Source organism: Canis lupus, chromosome 13, assembly GCF_011100685.1.
Source record: "Canis lupus familiaris isolate Mischka breed German Shepherd chromosome 13, alternate assembly UU_Cfam_GSD_1.0, whole genome shotgun sequence".
Classification (NCBI taxonomy): domain Eukaryota; kingdom Metazoa; phylum Chordata; class Mammalia; order Carnivora; family Canidae; genus Canis; species Canis lupus.
The window spans coordinates 54,207,854-54,223,097 of record NC_049234.1 but is presented as its reverse complement, the minus strand read 5'-3'; the positions used below and the strand labels follow the sequence as shown (position 1 = coordinate 54,223,097).

The following is a 15,244-nucleotide window of genomic DNA, read 5'->3' as shown; positions in this document are numbered from 1 at the left end:
GAAAAATCCAAAGTAAAAGCCAAAAAAAAAAAAAATGTAGTAACAAAATGTTGGCTAGGATTTGTGGAAATGTCTATCACCCTCAGAAATTACCACTGGGCATATATATTTGTATAGCATCCATGTAGAACAAATTACCAGTGTCCATTAAATTTTGAAATGTGAAGATTATATAACTGAGTTATTTCTCTTCCCACTTCCAACCATAAGAAATAAAATAATCCCAAAAATGTTAAAAGGAAATGTTCAAACATGTTCATTCTGGTTTGCTTATAAGAGAAAACAAATGGATTACAACCGTAGAAAAATGCTCATATATATAAATATCATGGAATATTGTACAACAGTTTAAAAGTACAAAGGAGATCAATGTTTTTAACATCGATTTTCAACAAGTTCTGTTGAGTTAAAATAAATGCAAGTTTATATATATATATATTTAAAATATATGCTAATATCTATTAGCACGGTATTTGTGAAATAAAAATACAAAACATTAGTAGCATATAAACGTGCTATGTATGAAACATGCAATACATACAGCATGATATTTTTATGTTTATTTTATATATATTTAAGCACACAGAAGTCTGAAAGATGGGAATCAAAGGAAATATCTTTTTCTATACTATTTAAATGCTATAAGAAGAATATAGTGACGTATCTACTACATGAGTACTTTTTAGAAATCTTTAAAATAGAAAACACCCGCACTAACTTCAATAAATTTGTAAAATATGGTCAAGGCCTACATAGCTAAGATGCCTATAAAACCAAATGGAATACATTATAAGGTTCAATGCTTTTATGTTCAAGTACAAAACAAATTCAAGGTACATTAAAGTAGCATTCATGGTCCACTGATGGGTCATGAAAGTACTTTTAAGTGGTCACAGACATAAATGTGATTATAATCCATACATTTTCATTTTACATACAATTTAAGGCTGCTTATGGGTAACCTAGTAATCAATGAATGATTTATACATTTTGGTATTCATTAATTAACTTAGTGAGATGCTGGTATTTGCTAAGCATTCAAATTCAGTATTCCATTCAATAAGTCTAAACACATGATAGAAGTGCTTGGTAACTTTGAAAAACTCTTACTGTGCTACTTACTCTTACAGTAGCTAGAATTCCTAAAATTTTCCAAGAGGATGTTCTTTCAATCAATGCATGATTTTAGTGTGCTGTCATTTGTTATAGTTTCCATCTATGATATTCTTATAATAATATATATGTAGAATTTCATGTTTTACTTTGTTAATCATTGTGTTATATAATTGTTCTATAACCTTTGTTGTTGTTGCTGTTATATTGTTTTCTTCTATTTCTTTATTTCCACATCTTATTTTCTCTGTGAGAAATGTCAGGGCAGATGAGGACCTCTGAAGTCTTTTGATTTACTTGTTGAAAAACATTTGAGCCCTACTAAACTAAGTTATATATTTTCTCTATTGACACAGTATCTTTGAAACTAAGGATGCAAGTATTGACTTTGGTTACATCTATCAGGGAATATTAGGAAAATCAAAATTGTTTATCAGACAGAGAAAAAATAAGAAATAACAGTGCTGGTATTTTCATACTGCTATTCCATTTCTTTTTTTTTTTTTCTGTGTAGTTGTATAAGCATAGTTTTCAAATTTGTTATTATAATATTAGGGTGGAACATATGATGAGGTGGAAAAGAAGGCCTATGTAGTTCCCTTATATTAAAATTTAAACTTTTTCTTTATGTACAGTAATCAAAAAGTTAAAAATGTAAATGACTTATAAGTCAAAATATAACTGTTCTCAACATAAAGGATAATGGTGCTTGCTATATATGTATCAATAGCAGATGATCTAGTGTGATAAGACTGAGTCAAATATGAAAATTACTGGTGGATTATCTTAAAATAGTAGTTATATTTTAACATTTAAGAAGCACTTATTTATGAAGAATAAATTTAATTATGTCCTCAAAAGAACTCTGAAACTCAATATTCACCAAAAAGAAAGTTGGTAAGAAAAAACAAAACTCTGAAGTGCAATTAAGTTATAAAAAGGTTTATAATAAAAATGTGAGAAGTATGTTTTTAAAGTAAAATAAAAATTGATATAACTATTATCCTGATCCTCTCTTCCTCTTAAAACTTAAGAAATCGGGATCCCTGGGTGGGGCAGTGGTTTGGCGCCTGCCTTTGGCCCAGGGCACGATCCTGGAGACCCGGGATCGAATCCCACGTCGGGCTCCCAGTGCATGGAGCCTGCTTCTCCCTCTGCCTGTGTCTCTGCCCCTCTCTCTCTCTGTGTGTGACTATCATAAATAAATAAAAATTAAAAAAAAACTTAAGAAATCATAATAAGAATCTTTCATTCATTCAACAATCATTTGGACACTTGTTATTTCCTAAGGAAATAGAAAAGAACATTATATAGCTCTTGTACTCATGAAGCTTCCATTCTACCTTTGGGATTGGGGTGAGGGTAGGGGCATAAAGGCAGATAACAGTAACACAATAGTGCAATTTTAATAACAGAAATGTATCATGATGTATTATGGTAATATAGTAGAGGGGAATAAATAGCTGGAAAATAGGGTGGGAAGGCAACAGAAAGTAACCACCTGAATAACCATGGTTTGAGAAGATGAGATACTGCAGGTGCAACAGAAAGAAAAAAAACACACTTTTCTACCTTCAGAATTTAATATTGATACCTACCCACTATAAATTGTGTATGTGTACATGGTAAAAATAGATATTGTATCTTACTTTAAAAAACAGGATGGGGGCACTTGGGTGGCTCAATGGGTTAAGCATCTGCTTCTCCCTCTGTGCCCTCCCCACCCCCCTCAGGCTTTTACTCTCTCTCTGCTCTAAATAAAATCTTTAAATTTTATTTATTTATTCATGAGAGACACACAGAGAAAGGCAGAGACATAGGCAGAGGGAGAAGCAGACTCCTCTCTTGGAGCCCAATATGGGACTCAATCCTGGGACACCAGGGTCATGCCCTGAGCCAAAGGCAGACGCTCAACCACCCAGGCATCCCCTAAATAAAATCATTAAATAAATAAATAACAGGATGAATGTCTCTGTTTCTAGAATTTCAACATTTATTCAGTGTATATGTTCATTTGTTCTTTAATTAACATGTGAATTTCTAACAGCATGGGACTACAATGCTGAATAAAATGGTAGCCAATAAAAAGGAGCTTACATACTAGCAATGGAAAAGGTTTTTAATCAATTAACTGAAGAATTATTTCATTTTAATTTTCTTGAGTGGAAAACGGAACCCAAGTTTAAGGGTATCTTAACCTAGTGTCTGAAGTTACGGAAGAGCTTAGGAAATGCTTTTCTGTGGAAGAATATTGAATCTGAGATGGGATGCGAAAGAAGGAATTGGGTTGGCATCTAAGCAGAGAGGACACTTTTAGGAGGGAGGCATGGGTCCTAGGGGAACTACACCAAGGGGGCTCTAACTGGGATTCAGGCCACTGGAGAGGTGAGCAAGGGGCAGATGAAGCGGTCCCCTTCGGAAGTCATGATAAAGATTTTAGGAAGTGCGCTCAGCCCAAGGGAAGGTGCTAAAGTGTCTAAACAGGAGTGGTCTAATCAGAGATGTATTTGAAATCAACTCAGGAAAATGGATTAGAGGGTTCAGGGGTGGCTGAAAGGGAATTTGCTAAGAGGCTCTGGGAGCAGAAGACATTATAGATTAGAGTAGTGGCAGTGGAGGATGGTGAAAAGTGGCCTGATTTGGGAGAGGAATATAAGTACACTGACAGGCCTACTATCTGATTGGCTGCAGGAGGGGAAGGAAAGAGAGGCACTCCATGGTGGTGCCATTAACTGGATTCTCCAACAGCCGCTGTGACCTCAACATTCATGGCTCAGATCAAAGTTTGCCTTTCCACAGCAGGCTCTCCCTAACCATATTCTTTCCAGTGGCATCCAGAGGCTACTCTATTGTCTGATTGCTCTATTTATTTCTCTCATCACAGTACTCATGGACCACAATTATCTTACTTCTAGACAACAGATATATGCATACCTTGAATGTGTCTCAAGTCTTCTGGGCAAAGGGCTGAAATAATGTTACTCGGTGTATCCTGGCTTACAGATCTAATGAAAATGTCTGTCTCAACCATTTCTTTCACTACATTCTACTGAAGTTACTTCTTAGAAATAAGCACATGCACACTGAGAAATCTTATGAGTTCTGTGACAATTAGTAAATTAATGCCTGTATTGAAATGGTGGGATTATATCTAGAACTTGAATAGGGGAGGGGAAACCCTGTAGCTTTAGTTAAGGATAATAATTATGACAGAGATGGATTCTATTTACATTTCAATTCTGACACATGGAAAAACAATTTTCTTTGCAATGTTTTGACATTTTATGAGATTTATTACATCAAACATTAACCGAGTGCCAAAACAATCCATGAAGGATTTTTTCATAGTGTTTAAGTGTTTAGCTATCATTTTTTTTTGAAAGACCTAGTTATGCTATTTTGCTATAAGTCAGAGTCCAAAAGATATATAAAAAATAGAATGTTTTTATCTTACAGTCCAAAATAGGTTAAATCAGCCTGAAGTCCTAGAAACCCTACCAATCTCTGAAAAATTAAGAAGCTATTTATTTCATTCCATATTAGCTCTATGGAGATTAAAATAGTGGAGAAATTAAAATCCGGGTGATAGGACTCAACTCAGTCTTCCTAGGCAAATAACTGGCTTATTTTATAGTGTAAAATCACTACAATTCTGGATCTTCACATCCTTCTTTAAAAAAATGCAGGAAAAACTCAACTTATCTCGAAATCTGTCAGTAGCTTGTGAACAAACAAAACACAAGACTCTTCAGTTTGCTAGAAATAGAAAGACTATTTTCCAGCGACAATTCAGGCATTTCTTTTTCATATAATAGTTGAACCAGGTAATGAAGTAGGAAGCATACTTCACATCCTATACAGAGAAATATGGAAGCTATTCAAAACTGTAATTTCAAAGAATTTTAAATTGAAAAAGACTGGAGGGATTGGAAAGTGCAATAAGCTCTTTAGTATATGTGCTGCCGAAGAGAGCACAATAAGCTCTTTAAAAGTATGCAACATAGAAAATATAAATTCCTTTTTGAAAATCTGAGTGTAATCTAGAGATCAAGCTAAAGCCAGAGACTATATATTTCAGTAAGTAGTAATTAAGGTGAGAAAATAGGATATGTTTGAGGTGCCTGAGCTCTGAACTAATTTGCTGGTTTTCAAGGAGAGCTGGAAAAGATTCATAAAAATTAATTTGAAGATCAATCTACCTATCTTTCTATTCATCCAACTGTTGATCTTTGAACCTGCCTTTCCTTCTATCCATCTTGTCCATCCATCCGTCTATGCCACTACCTACCAATTTTTCTCTCCCCCTCCTCCCTCTCTATTGTTGCCGGCGTAAAGGCCCCTTTGTGCACAACTTTTACCTCTTTTACACAAGTTATGCTTTGTATTAAATCTCATCTTCATGAAACTATTCCAGCTAGTTTGTAATGAACTTCTTCATGAAATTCTGACTTCAGAGGCTTACATTCTCTAATTAAATGTAATCTACTCTTTATCACCACACAAAATTTATTCTATGATTTCACCAGTATATAAGTGGCCTGAATTCATTTCTGAATTAGAAGCCATCAAGATCCTTTGCCTGTTTTCCTTCTCTCTTCTGGCCTGACTGCAGGCACAGAGGTTGACGGGGAATCATTCGTTCCTTAACAAACATGGAAATATAGTTTGCTTTTTCAAACTAAAATAGGCATCCTAATCCACTTATTTGTGTATACTTGCTGTCTGCAGTGGTGCCAAACACACAGTGGGTGGACAGTATTATTGATAATGAAAAGAATGCTCCTCCCCACGGCAGAGATGCAGAGAATATCTTTGGAATTTGCAGGTTTCACTTTAAATGTCGGGGTGTTGAACAGTTTTTACTGATTTTTTTTTTTTTTTAGTTTTTTTTTTTTTTTAGTTTTTTACTGATTTTAGTGGTGATCTCTCTATCTTCTGGATCTGAATGCCTGTTTCCCTTCCTAAGTTAGGGAAGTTCTCAGCTATGATTTGTTCAAATACACTTTCTGGACCTCTGTCCTTTCGACGCCATCGGGAACCCCAATTAAACGTAGATTTTTCCTTCTGAGGCTGTCATTTATTTCCCTTAACCTTCCCTAATGATCTTTTAATTGTTTTTCTCTTTTTTCCTCAGCTTCCTTCCTTGCCATCAACTTGTCTTCTATGTCACTCACTCATTCTTCTACCTCATTATCCCTCGTCTTTAGGACCTCCAGTTTGGATTGCATCTCATTTAATTGATTTCCAAGAATGTGATCCAGAGGTGTTCTTTCCTCGAAAGCCCACAGAAATTCCCCAGAAAGTCATAAAGGAGGTGCCTCACGTTCCAGGATGCATTCACTCAATGACCCTTGAGGAGTGGAAACTGAATACGCTGCTTACAGAGAATCTCCTCTTTTTCTTTTCTCATCTCTGCTTTCATAGGGGGTAAGAAGTGTTCCTTTATTTTACAAGTTTGAAGCTCACAGGACACAAAGCTCACAAAGGGGGAGGAGAGAAGGAATGAATCATGAAAGACAGTTCTTTAATCTTTAATGGGACCAAAAAAGAAATCCACTAGAAAAAGGGAGAAGTTGAGAGCAGAGCAGTAGGAATGGGGTGTGGGAACGGAAGCAGGGAGGGGAGGAGCAGGGAGAGGAGAAAGAATGGGAAAAGGCAGAGGGATGAGAGAAGGGGAGTGCAAGCTTAGAGCTATGCTGGGTACTTTCCAATTATTGGTTCCAGGCCATTTACCCTCCGCCTCCAACCTGCTCTCTGCCCTACACAGCGAACTTACCAGGGTGTTATCCAGAGCGCCCCTCTTCTCTGGCTTCCACTGGTTTGTCCAATGGGAGGGTGGGCAAGTGAATGGAAGGAGGAGGGGTAGTGAGGTCAGGGTATTTATTCCCCTAGATCTCTTTTTGAAAAGTTGCCTGATGCTAGGCTGAGTCTCTTGTCTGTGGGTCAACTTTCCTTTCAAAGACATCCGCTTCCAATTTTTAGTCACTCCTCTGATCCATCAACCCACAGGCTTGGGGCTGGGAGCCGTTCCACCTGTTACTAGCCGTGGCTTCCTACTCAATCCCTCCAGTTCACCTTTGCTCCCCCAAGAAACTGTAAGCGAACCCTTTTCGAATGTTCCACCTGTTTGTTGTTGGGACTCTGGTTCTGACAGACGAAAGAAATGAGCAAAGGTATGGATTCTGTGAAGGAGGCTTTGGAGGGCAAGGAGATAATGTGGACAAATCGCTCTGTGAATACTGCATACAAATTCTCTCCATTTTTATAATTGCATTAGTAATAAACATGCTCAATATATTGCAACCAAATAAGCCCTGAAAATTTGAGTCTGCAAGATTCTGTCCACATATGTATACCTTTCACATTGATAAATGATTAGGTTACAAAACATCTATCGATGTTAATTAACGTCAATTAGTATTGACAGTATTAATATTTAAAAGTTTTGGAGCTTTGTGGTAAAGAAACCTAGAATATAAACTACTCTTTGTATTCAATGAAGCATAAATGTGGGACACCTGGGTGGCTCAGCGGTTGAGCGTCTACCCTTCGGCCCAGGGCATGATCCTGGAGTCCAGGGATCGAGTCCCACATCGGGCTCCCTGTGAGCCTGCTCCTCCCTCGGTCTTTGTCTCTGTGTCTTTTTGTGAATAAATAAACAAAATCTTAAAGAAAAAAGAGCGTAAATATTTGGAGGTATGAGGGATACACCAGGTAAAAGGGAGGACAAAAGTAAAGAGGGCCTAGGGAAGTAGATATGATATAAAGGCAGTCAAAACTGGGCACAGTTTAACCAGTGTCATGGCTATGTATGATGCCTGGATAAAGGTAGATCCCCCTAAAATCCTAGCTCCAACACTGACCTTGGCCTAGTTATATAATCTGATTCGGAGGGCTCCAAGCCTCCTGTTAAACTTTTGAAGATTTTATAAACTTACAAGTTATGAAGCTAAGGCATTATTATAAACTCCAACTGCTTAAATGCTATAATCTTAATATAATTATAATATTATATATTTTTACAGACTCTACAGGATTAAGCAGAAATGCTCTGGAATAATGGAACATATTTGTTATATTAAAAAAAAAATCACCACCCATCTATAAATCAAATGGGCAACAGCTGTCTGATCTTTGCAAAGAATTATCTCTTTTGTCATAAGATTAGGAGGTCTGCAGAGGAAAGAAAAGAATTAAGTCTCATTATCAGTTAAAGTCACCCAGTAATTCCTGCAATGAAACAGTCTAACTATATTCAGGAATTATCATGAAAACAGTCAGCCTTCTAGGTGAATTATTACTGAATTAATATTACCCCCTGGGCTAAGTATGTAGGGAGTATTTTTTAAAAGTTGCTAATGTAAGGAGATATGCTACTGATCTCTTAATCTGATCACATCCAGCAAGAGTTATTTGCCCTGGGGTCTGAGCTACATTGTAATAAAATCAAAGGACATAAAAACTGTGGCAGGAACAGTGCTGAAATTGGAGAAGCATCATTATGAATAGCAACAAGTATGGAGATGCATATGTAAGAGGGTAACTAGAGTCAATATAACCACTGTTCTTCCATGATTTAGGGTAAATAGATAGTTATGGCTCATCTGCTAAATGATCTACTGGGTAGATATTTATGGATTATTATACAGTATATTATTGAGGATCAGCCTGGTTAAAAACAAATAGAGAAAAGAGCAAATGGCACAGACAGGCTTTTAGTAAGGCCATCATTTGTAATATTTCTCGGGAAAAAAATCTCTTTCAGAAATTCCTCAGCATAGCTAATGTGCCATAGAAGGACTCTTCATTTTAGGAGTGCATAAATCCACACAAATTGCTATAATAAGGATTCATCCCATAGCCCTTTTGGCATAAATGCACATCTGGTCTCTGTTTGTAATGAAATCAATTCAAAGCCCCACAGTGCATTAATAATAAAAATGTTCAACATATTGCAACCAAATAAGCCCTGAAAATTTGAGTCTGCAAGATTCTGTCCACATATGTATACTTTTAACACTGATAAATGATTAGGTTACAGAACATTTATCAAATAGCTTAAGATTCCAAAGGTAGACGTTTTGGTGATCATTATTTCCATGGGAAAATACATATGCGTGTATGCTAGAAGCTTTTGCCTCCTTGATTTATAATGCCTCTTGGACTTTTATATCTGTAGTTCACAATATTATAAAAATTTTATTCATAATAAAATTATTATAAGCAATACTGCCTGGCTTAGAGGAAGTTCACAGATTTGTCCTTTAAGAACAACAAAATTCTAGATTAGCACATAGCGTATCAAAGGTTGTCATTAAATCTTAAATGAAGTTAAAAAGGGAGAATATTTCCATGTTAATTAAAAGATCTTAACTACTTTGTTTGCAACAGTTATAATCAATAACAGAGGATCTCGGTTTGGGAAAACCTTCCTTGTCAGTCATACGATTTACCTTTTGTGTTATATGGTTGACCCAAGGAGAAGAACAGTTGCTAAGATCTGGTCCTTGGGGATCCCAGATTCCATCAGGAGCCAGGCAGAGATAAGTTGATACTCCTAAAACAATGAGAAAAATAAGTCTGCTTTAAATATTCAAACCATCTTGCTTACAAAGACTTTATATCCATGTTATGTTTAAATATGAACAAAGGCAAAACTGACATCATTAAACTAAGAGAATGTTTGTTAAAACACCACACACAGCGCCTGGCAAATAACTGACATTGGAGAAATGCAACAGAACAAATAAAAACATTCAATATTTTGAAAGCACTTGCTGGCACCTATACCAGGTTCAGAGAACAATTTCCTAAATTAGATCAATGTGGTACCTGCCCCCACGGGGCTTACTGTGTGAGTTTTTTCAGAGGCAAGGTAGCAGTTGAGTCTTCAAGGTATCAGTGTGCAGGTTTTTCGGGAAAACAAGGTAGGAAAGGGCATTCCAGGTGCAGCAAAAATAAGTTGTCCTTGGGAAACTTCAAATGTTTTAAATTGAGGTCTACTGTAGAGGGGAGTTGTGTTTAATGGACTCAGAAAGGCAGGCAAAGTCAGATCATAAACTCCCTTGTCTGCCACCTGTGGGTGCTGGAAAATCAATGAACATTAAGCAGAGGAGAGAAATGAGCTGATTAAGGTTTTAGAAAGACAACTGTGGCAGCAGCATGGAGGACGAATCTGAGGGGGAGATGTGAAGGTTTGGGGGAAGCTATTACAATAATTCAAGGGACAGCCTTGAATGTGGGTCTGTGTGGGTCTGGACAGAGTACAGCAGAGGGGACAGAGAAAAGGTTAAAAATAAGATTGTAGCGCAGGGACATTCACCTGGGAGGGCTCTAGAAGGTTTGGTTTCCTTTGAAGCTCTCTCTCAATTTTCACAGAACAATAATGACATATTTCTGTAGTGCTCTGTAGTTCTAAAACTGCTTTCAAATAAAGTATTTCACTCACCTTCACAACAAACATCTGATGGGGGGGGTATTATTATTTTTCTTTTAGAAATGAAGAGCTGAGGCCCAGAACGAAATGCTTAGAGACAAGGTTTCAAACTGTTGGAATCAAACTGACTTCAGTACCACAGAAAACTTTAGAACTAAACATTGCACCCTTTCATAAAGGGAAGAAGGATTTCAGAATATTTTTTAAAAGACTTTGCTGAAAACAGAAATTACATGTGCACTTTTATAAAAGCCAATATTCTTTTTGGTCCTTCTCCCATTTCACATACTACAGGATTCAGAATGATATATCCACATTGGAACTGTGCTAAGACAAACCTGTTTATTTTTTTTTGTTTTTTGTTTTTTTTTTGACAAACCTGTTTAAAGTAACCAAATCGAAAAAAAAAATTAAATTAAAAATAAAATTAATAAAAAAAAAAAGTAACCAAATTGACAACACCCAAAGACAGAGCCTCTATTGCTTGTATCGTGACATCTATTGTACCTTTGCTCTATTTACACATTATATATTGTATGGAATAAGGCAAATATTATTCAGCAGATCACATATTAGTTTTATGAAGATCAATGTAGGAAGCAAGAAAACCAGGCTATTTCTGGCATAAAAATTGTAAATAATAATATGGTCACCACTTGGGGATATTTTGAATCACATCAGTAAAAAAAAAAAAAGAAAAAAAAAAAAAAAGGGCAGGGAAGACGGAAGAACTATTCAGCTTTGAACTACCTCTTGGGGGAAAAAGATGGATCTCACGCTCTCTACTGGATGTTCAGTAATGGAAGGCTGGCTCCTGCCTTTGTGAAGAGCCTTTGGCTATCGAAGGACAGCTACAATGACTTGTCAAAAGCATAGTCAAACTTCCTCTTCTGTTAAGTTTTAAGTAGTTTCCATGATCATCTTCTAAGAGATGATGACTTCTAAGGGAGAAGTCCTCCACCTTGTTTTCTGCTAGCAACATTTGACAGCTGGTGACAAGCATGAGAACTAGTTTCCAGCAACCCGGTGATTCACTCGGGGCTGCTGCAGAGAAGGGCTGGCCTTCTGGAGTAGCCAGGACATCCACAGCCTCATGGTAAGTTCACTCACAGCCCTCACACTGTGGGCAAAAACCAATGACCTCACGTATATACACACCAAATCCTCACTGGTGACTTCTTCAGAAACTCTGAAAATTAGTTGCTTTAAATTGTAATTGGGCTGAGTCCAGAATTCAGTCAAGTCAAATTACAAAAATATGTAGTGAAAAACAAAAAACTAAAGAAAAAATTGCAAAAAAAAAAAAAAAAAAAAAAAAAAAGGCAAGCTAAAGTAACAAAAGATCTTTCACTTAGTCAGTAGAGCAGACTTACCTATCGTTCCTGCAGGGCATGGCTGCTTGGCCATCTGTCCTTGACGGGTCTTGAACCACATGATTTCTCGGGCTTCCACAGCTTCACAGCTCTCTTCCAGAGCTGGGATTTGGGAGGATGCTGATGGCAGGTGTGTGGTAATGTCATCAAGCACCTCCACAGCTGGAGATGGGGTGCTGGTACTCCGGTTTCTTCTTCCTGACATGGATGGGGTGGTGGTCCTCCCGGGGCTCCAAGTTGTGGTCCGCAGAGTGGTACTGGTGGTGGTGCTTCCCATGCCAAGAGGTCCTGTGGTAGAGATTTCTGAAATAAAATTCAAAAGAAAACACCTACATTGCTTGTTCATCACCTCAAGATGTCCTAGTACCTTAGGAACCATTTCTATCTGACAATTCAAAGAGCCTTAAACATAAAATACATAAGCCAGTACCATGAGGTGTCTGAGCGCCGCTTCAGGACCATGACAGACGTCTGACCAATGCCAAACATTGGCTTATCCATGGTTTCACTCAACTCAAATCACAGAGAAGAAAACTGCAGCACAACCCAACTCTTCAGTAAGCTTTTTAATCCTTCAGGCCTTTTTAACATTTAGAGGATTCAAGCCCTCACCTCAGAATTTTCAAACTTATATAGGAGAGAGCTATATATGATAGTCTTTTCACATTGAATATAACATGAGTTTCTAAAGATGAAGTAATTATGGGAGACGGATCAGGAAAAAAAAGGGCATCAAAATTTAAAGTGTTCTCGAGCTAAAAGGTAAAGAACAATTCTGAGTACAGTAGCTTGAAGATTGAGAACTAACCCATCTTAAAACCTCCAAGACTTGACATTTACTAATGTAAAGTAAAAGTAGTTTCCAATTAGTTGTCTCATAAATTATTTTCTAACCGGATTCCTTAAAATGGGGAAATGGGGAAATGTATTCCAAATTCCAAATGCAACTGGTGAGGTTCCTTGATCAGATATTAACAGGTTATTAAGCCTAGAACATTTCCAAAGGAATGTTCTATTAATACTATGGAAATAATCACTGCAGAGGATCATCTTTCTGGGAAAATATATGTTTCCATCCTAAGAAGGCAAGAGCATGCAAGGCCTCCACATACATACATTGCATTCCTAATTGTAAGGTTAGAAACTACCCTTAACCTCATTTACTGGCAATAAACCCAGGGGCACTAATTCTAGCCAGATTTGGGTTTATGGAACTCGGAGTCCTGTGTTGAGCCTCCGGCTGTTTGTCATTCACTGTCTGCTTTCTTTAACGTGTCATCGACCTGACTCTGCTGCCCCAGAAGAGGTACCGCATCCATCACTGGGTGTTTGGTATGTATAACAAGATAGAGACGGCAGTAGGAAGGGAGTATGGATTTTCTGAACATTTAATCACTGAAACTGTAGCCTTTTCTGGAGTGATGCTATTTTTCTAGCTGTCTCCTTGCTTGTTCTGTTTCCTCTTCCTCTCTTCTAAGCTTTTCTCCTTCCTCTTGGAGTCTCCCTCTATGGGAATGCGATGTTCATAACATCATTGATGCAAAGTTCATGAAAACAGAAAGAGGATCGTTTTTCCCCTTCCTCCATTTATATCTCATCCCCCAAACTGCTGAGTCTCATTGATTTTCATTTCTCTATTTTCCTCTGTTCTCAATCATCACTAGCCACAAGTACGACAGACCTTCTAAGCTTTTTGCCAGTGAAAGCAATACCAGAACAAAATGGCAATATTGAGATTTTACTATCGATTTTTGATAAACTAAAATTGACACTAATTGTTTACCACAAATATAAAATTTAGCAACATGAGTGAAATTCAATTCTTAAAATTACAAACAGTAGAAATGATTCTAATACATATATCAGTTGCATTTAAATTTCTTGAAATGTCTCAAAAAGAAAAAAAATACAATTAAGAACTAATAATAGGGGTGCCTGGGTTGCTCAGTCAGTTGAGTGATTGCCTTTGGCTCAGGTCATGATCCCAGGGTCCTGGGATCAAGCCCCGTATCAGGCTCCCTGATCACTGGGTAGCCTGCTTCTCCCTCTAAAGCTCCCCATGCTTGTGCATTCACTGTTTCTCTATCAAATAAGTAAATAAAATATTTAAAAAAAAGAACTATTAATAACTTGACATTGAATAGTATTTAATATTAAATTAATTAAAATAAATTAATATTAAAGTCAAATACTCCTGTTCTTATTAAGTATTAGCCTTAAAAACAAATGTCAGTGTTGTCGTTGCTGGGATACAAGCGCCTTTTTTGTGCAAAGTCTACTGGCTGGCGGAAATATTCTTCACTTTATACCACTTGATAGAATAGTAAGGCAATAGTTAAAAACTAACTCCAAGCATTTTCTCTGGCTCCTTCAATTTAAATAATGCCATCTCTCATTTGTAGTTTCTTCAGAATTATATAGATACTGAAGAATGCTTTCTAAATGAATGCACTTTCCTTCATTTAGATATTTTAGTTAGCATACAATGCTCTGGGACGGAAGAGATTTGTTTTGCAAACATTTTTACTCTGATAAAACTGCATAATCCCACATGCAGTGAGAAGATTGACCAGTCTATTGTCTCAATCACACAAATCATACACAAGGAACAACGATACACTATCACAAGATGCTTGTTTGCTGTGCCTCTGGCCTTGCCAATTTTGAATAGATTTGTCTTTTAGCACAGATTTAATATATTTTTCTTTGTGCTCTATAATAGTCCAGATTTCTGATTTTTAAAGACTATATAGTACCACACCAAAATGTATTTAACAATACCACCACATAATGGAAATCAATGCTCATTATTTTTCTCTAAAATTATCCTATTGAAACAATTCTCTACCTTTTGCCAGAGGCATCTTGTAGGGTATAAATTGGAATATGTTACTCTCCAGATTAAAATCCCTTAAATCATTTCTGTCTGCCCTCTAAACAAAGACTGGACTCCTTTTCTTTGTGCCTAAAGCCCTTTATGAGTTTTTTTCTCTAGCTCATTTGTAATGCTTCTTCATCTTTCAGCTCTACCATTAAGCCATACAAAATTACCAGTAATTTCCCAACTGTACCGTGTTCTTTCTGCCTCAGGGTTTTTGCACATGCTGCAGCATTCCTGATCCTATTTCCACCTGGCTAATTTCTGTTTAGCCTTTGGGGATTGCTTGGATGCCATCTCCACCAAGGAATCTTTTCAAAGTTACCAAGACGAGGTTACATACTAATGTGTTTTGTTCAAGACTATTTCCTCAGTTTTTAGCCTTGTGTCTGACCTACAGTAAATTAGCTCTCAGTCAAGATAGAAGAACATCAGGTGTAGGTC

The 15,244-nt window shown here is 36.9% G+C and overlaps 1 protein-coding gene across 1 annotated transcript in view; it reads right to left on the bottom strand.

The window, feature by feature from the left end:
- The window catches only part of ADGRL3 (adhesion G protein-coupled receptor L3), an 866,124-nt gene that overhangs the window by 144,363 nt on the left and 706,517 nt on the right, over positions 1-15,244 (bottom strand). Inside the window, exons 10-11 of the mRNA XM_038556190.1 lie at positions 11,923-12,225; positions 9,567-9,670 (exon numbers count right to left, since the gene is read on the bottom strand). Of these exons, the coding sequence (XP_038412118.1) occupies positions 9,567-9,670; positions 11,923-12,225 (407 nt within the window). The remainder of the gene's footprint in view (positions 1-9,566; positions 9,671-11,922; positions 12,226-15,244) is intronic.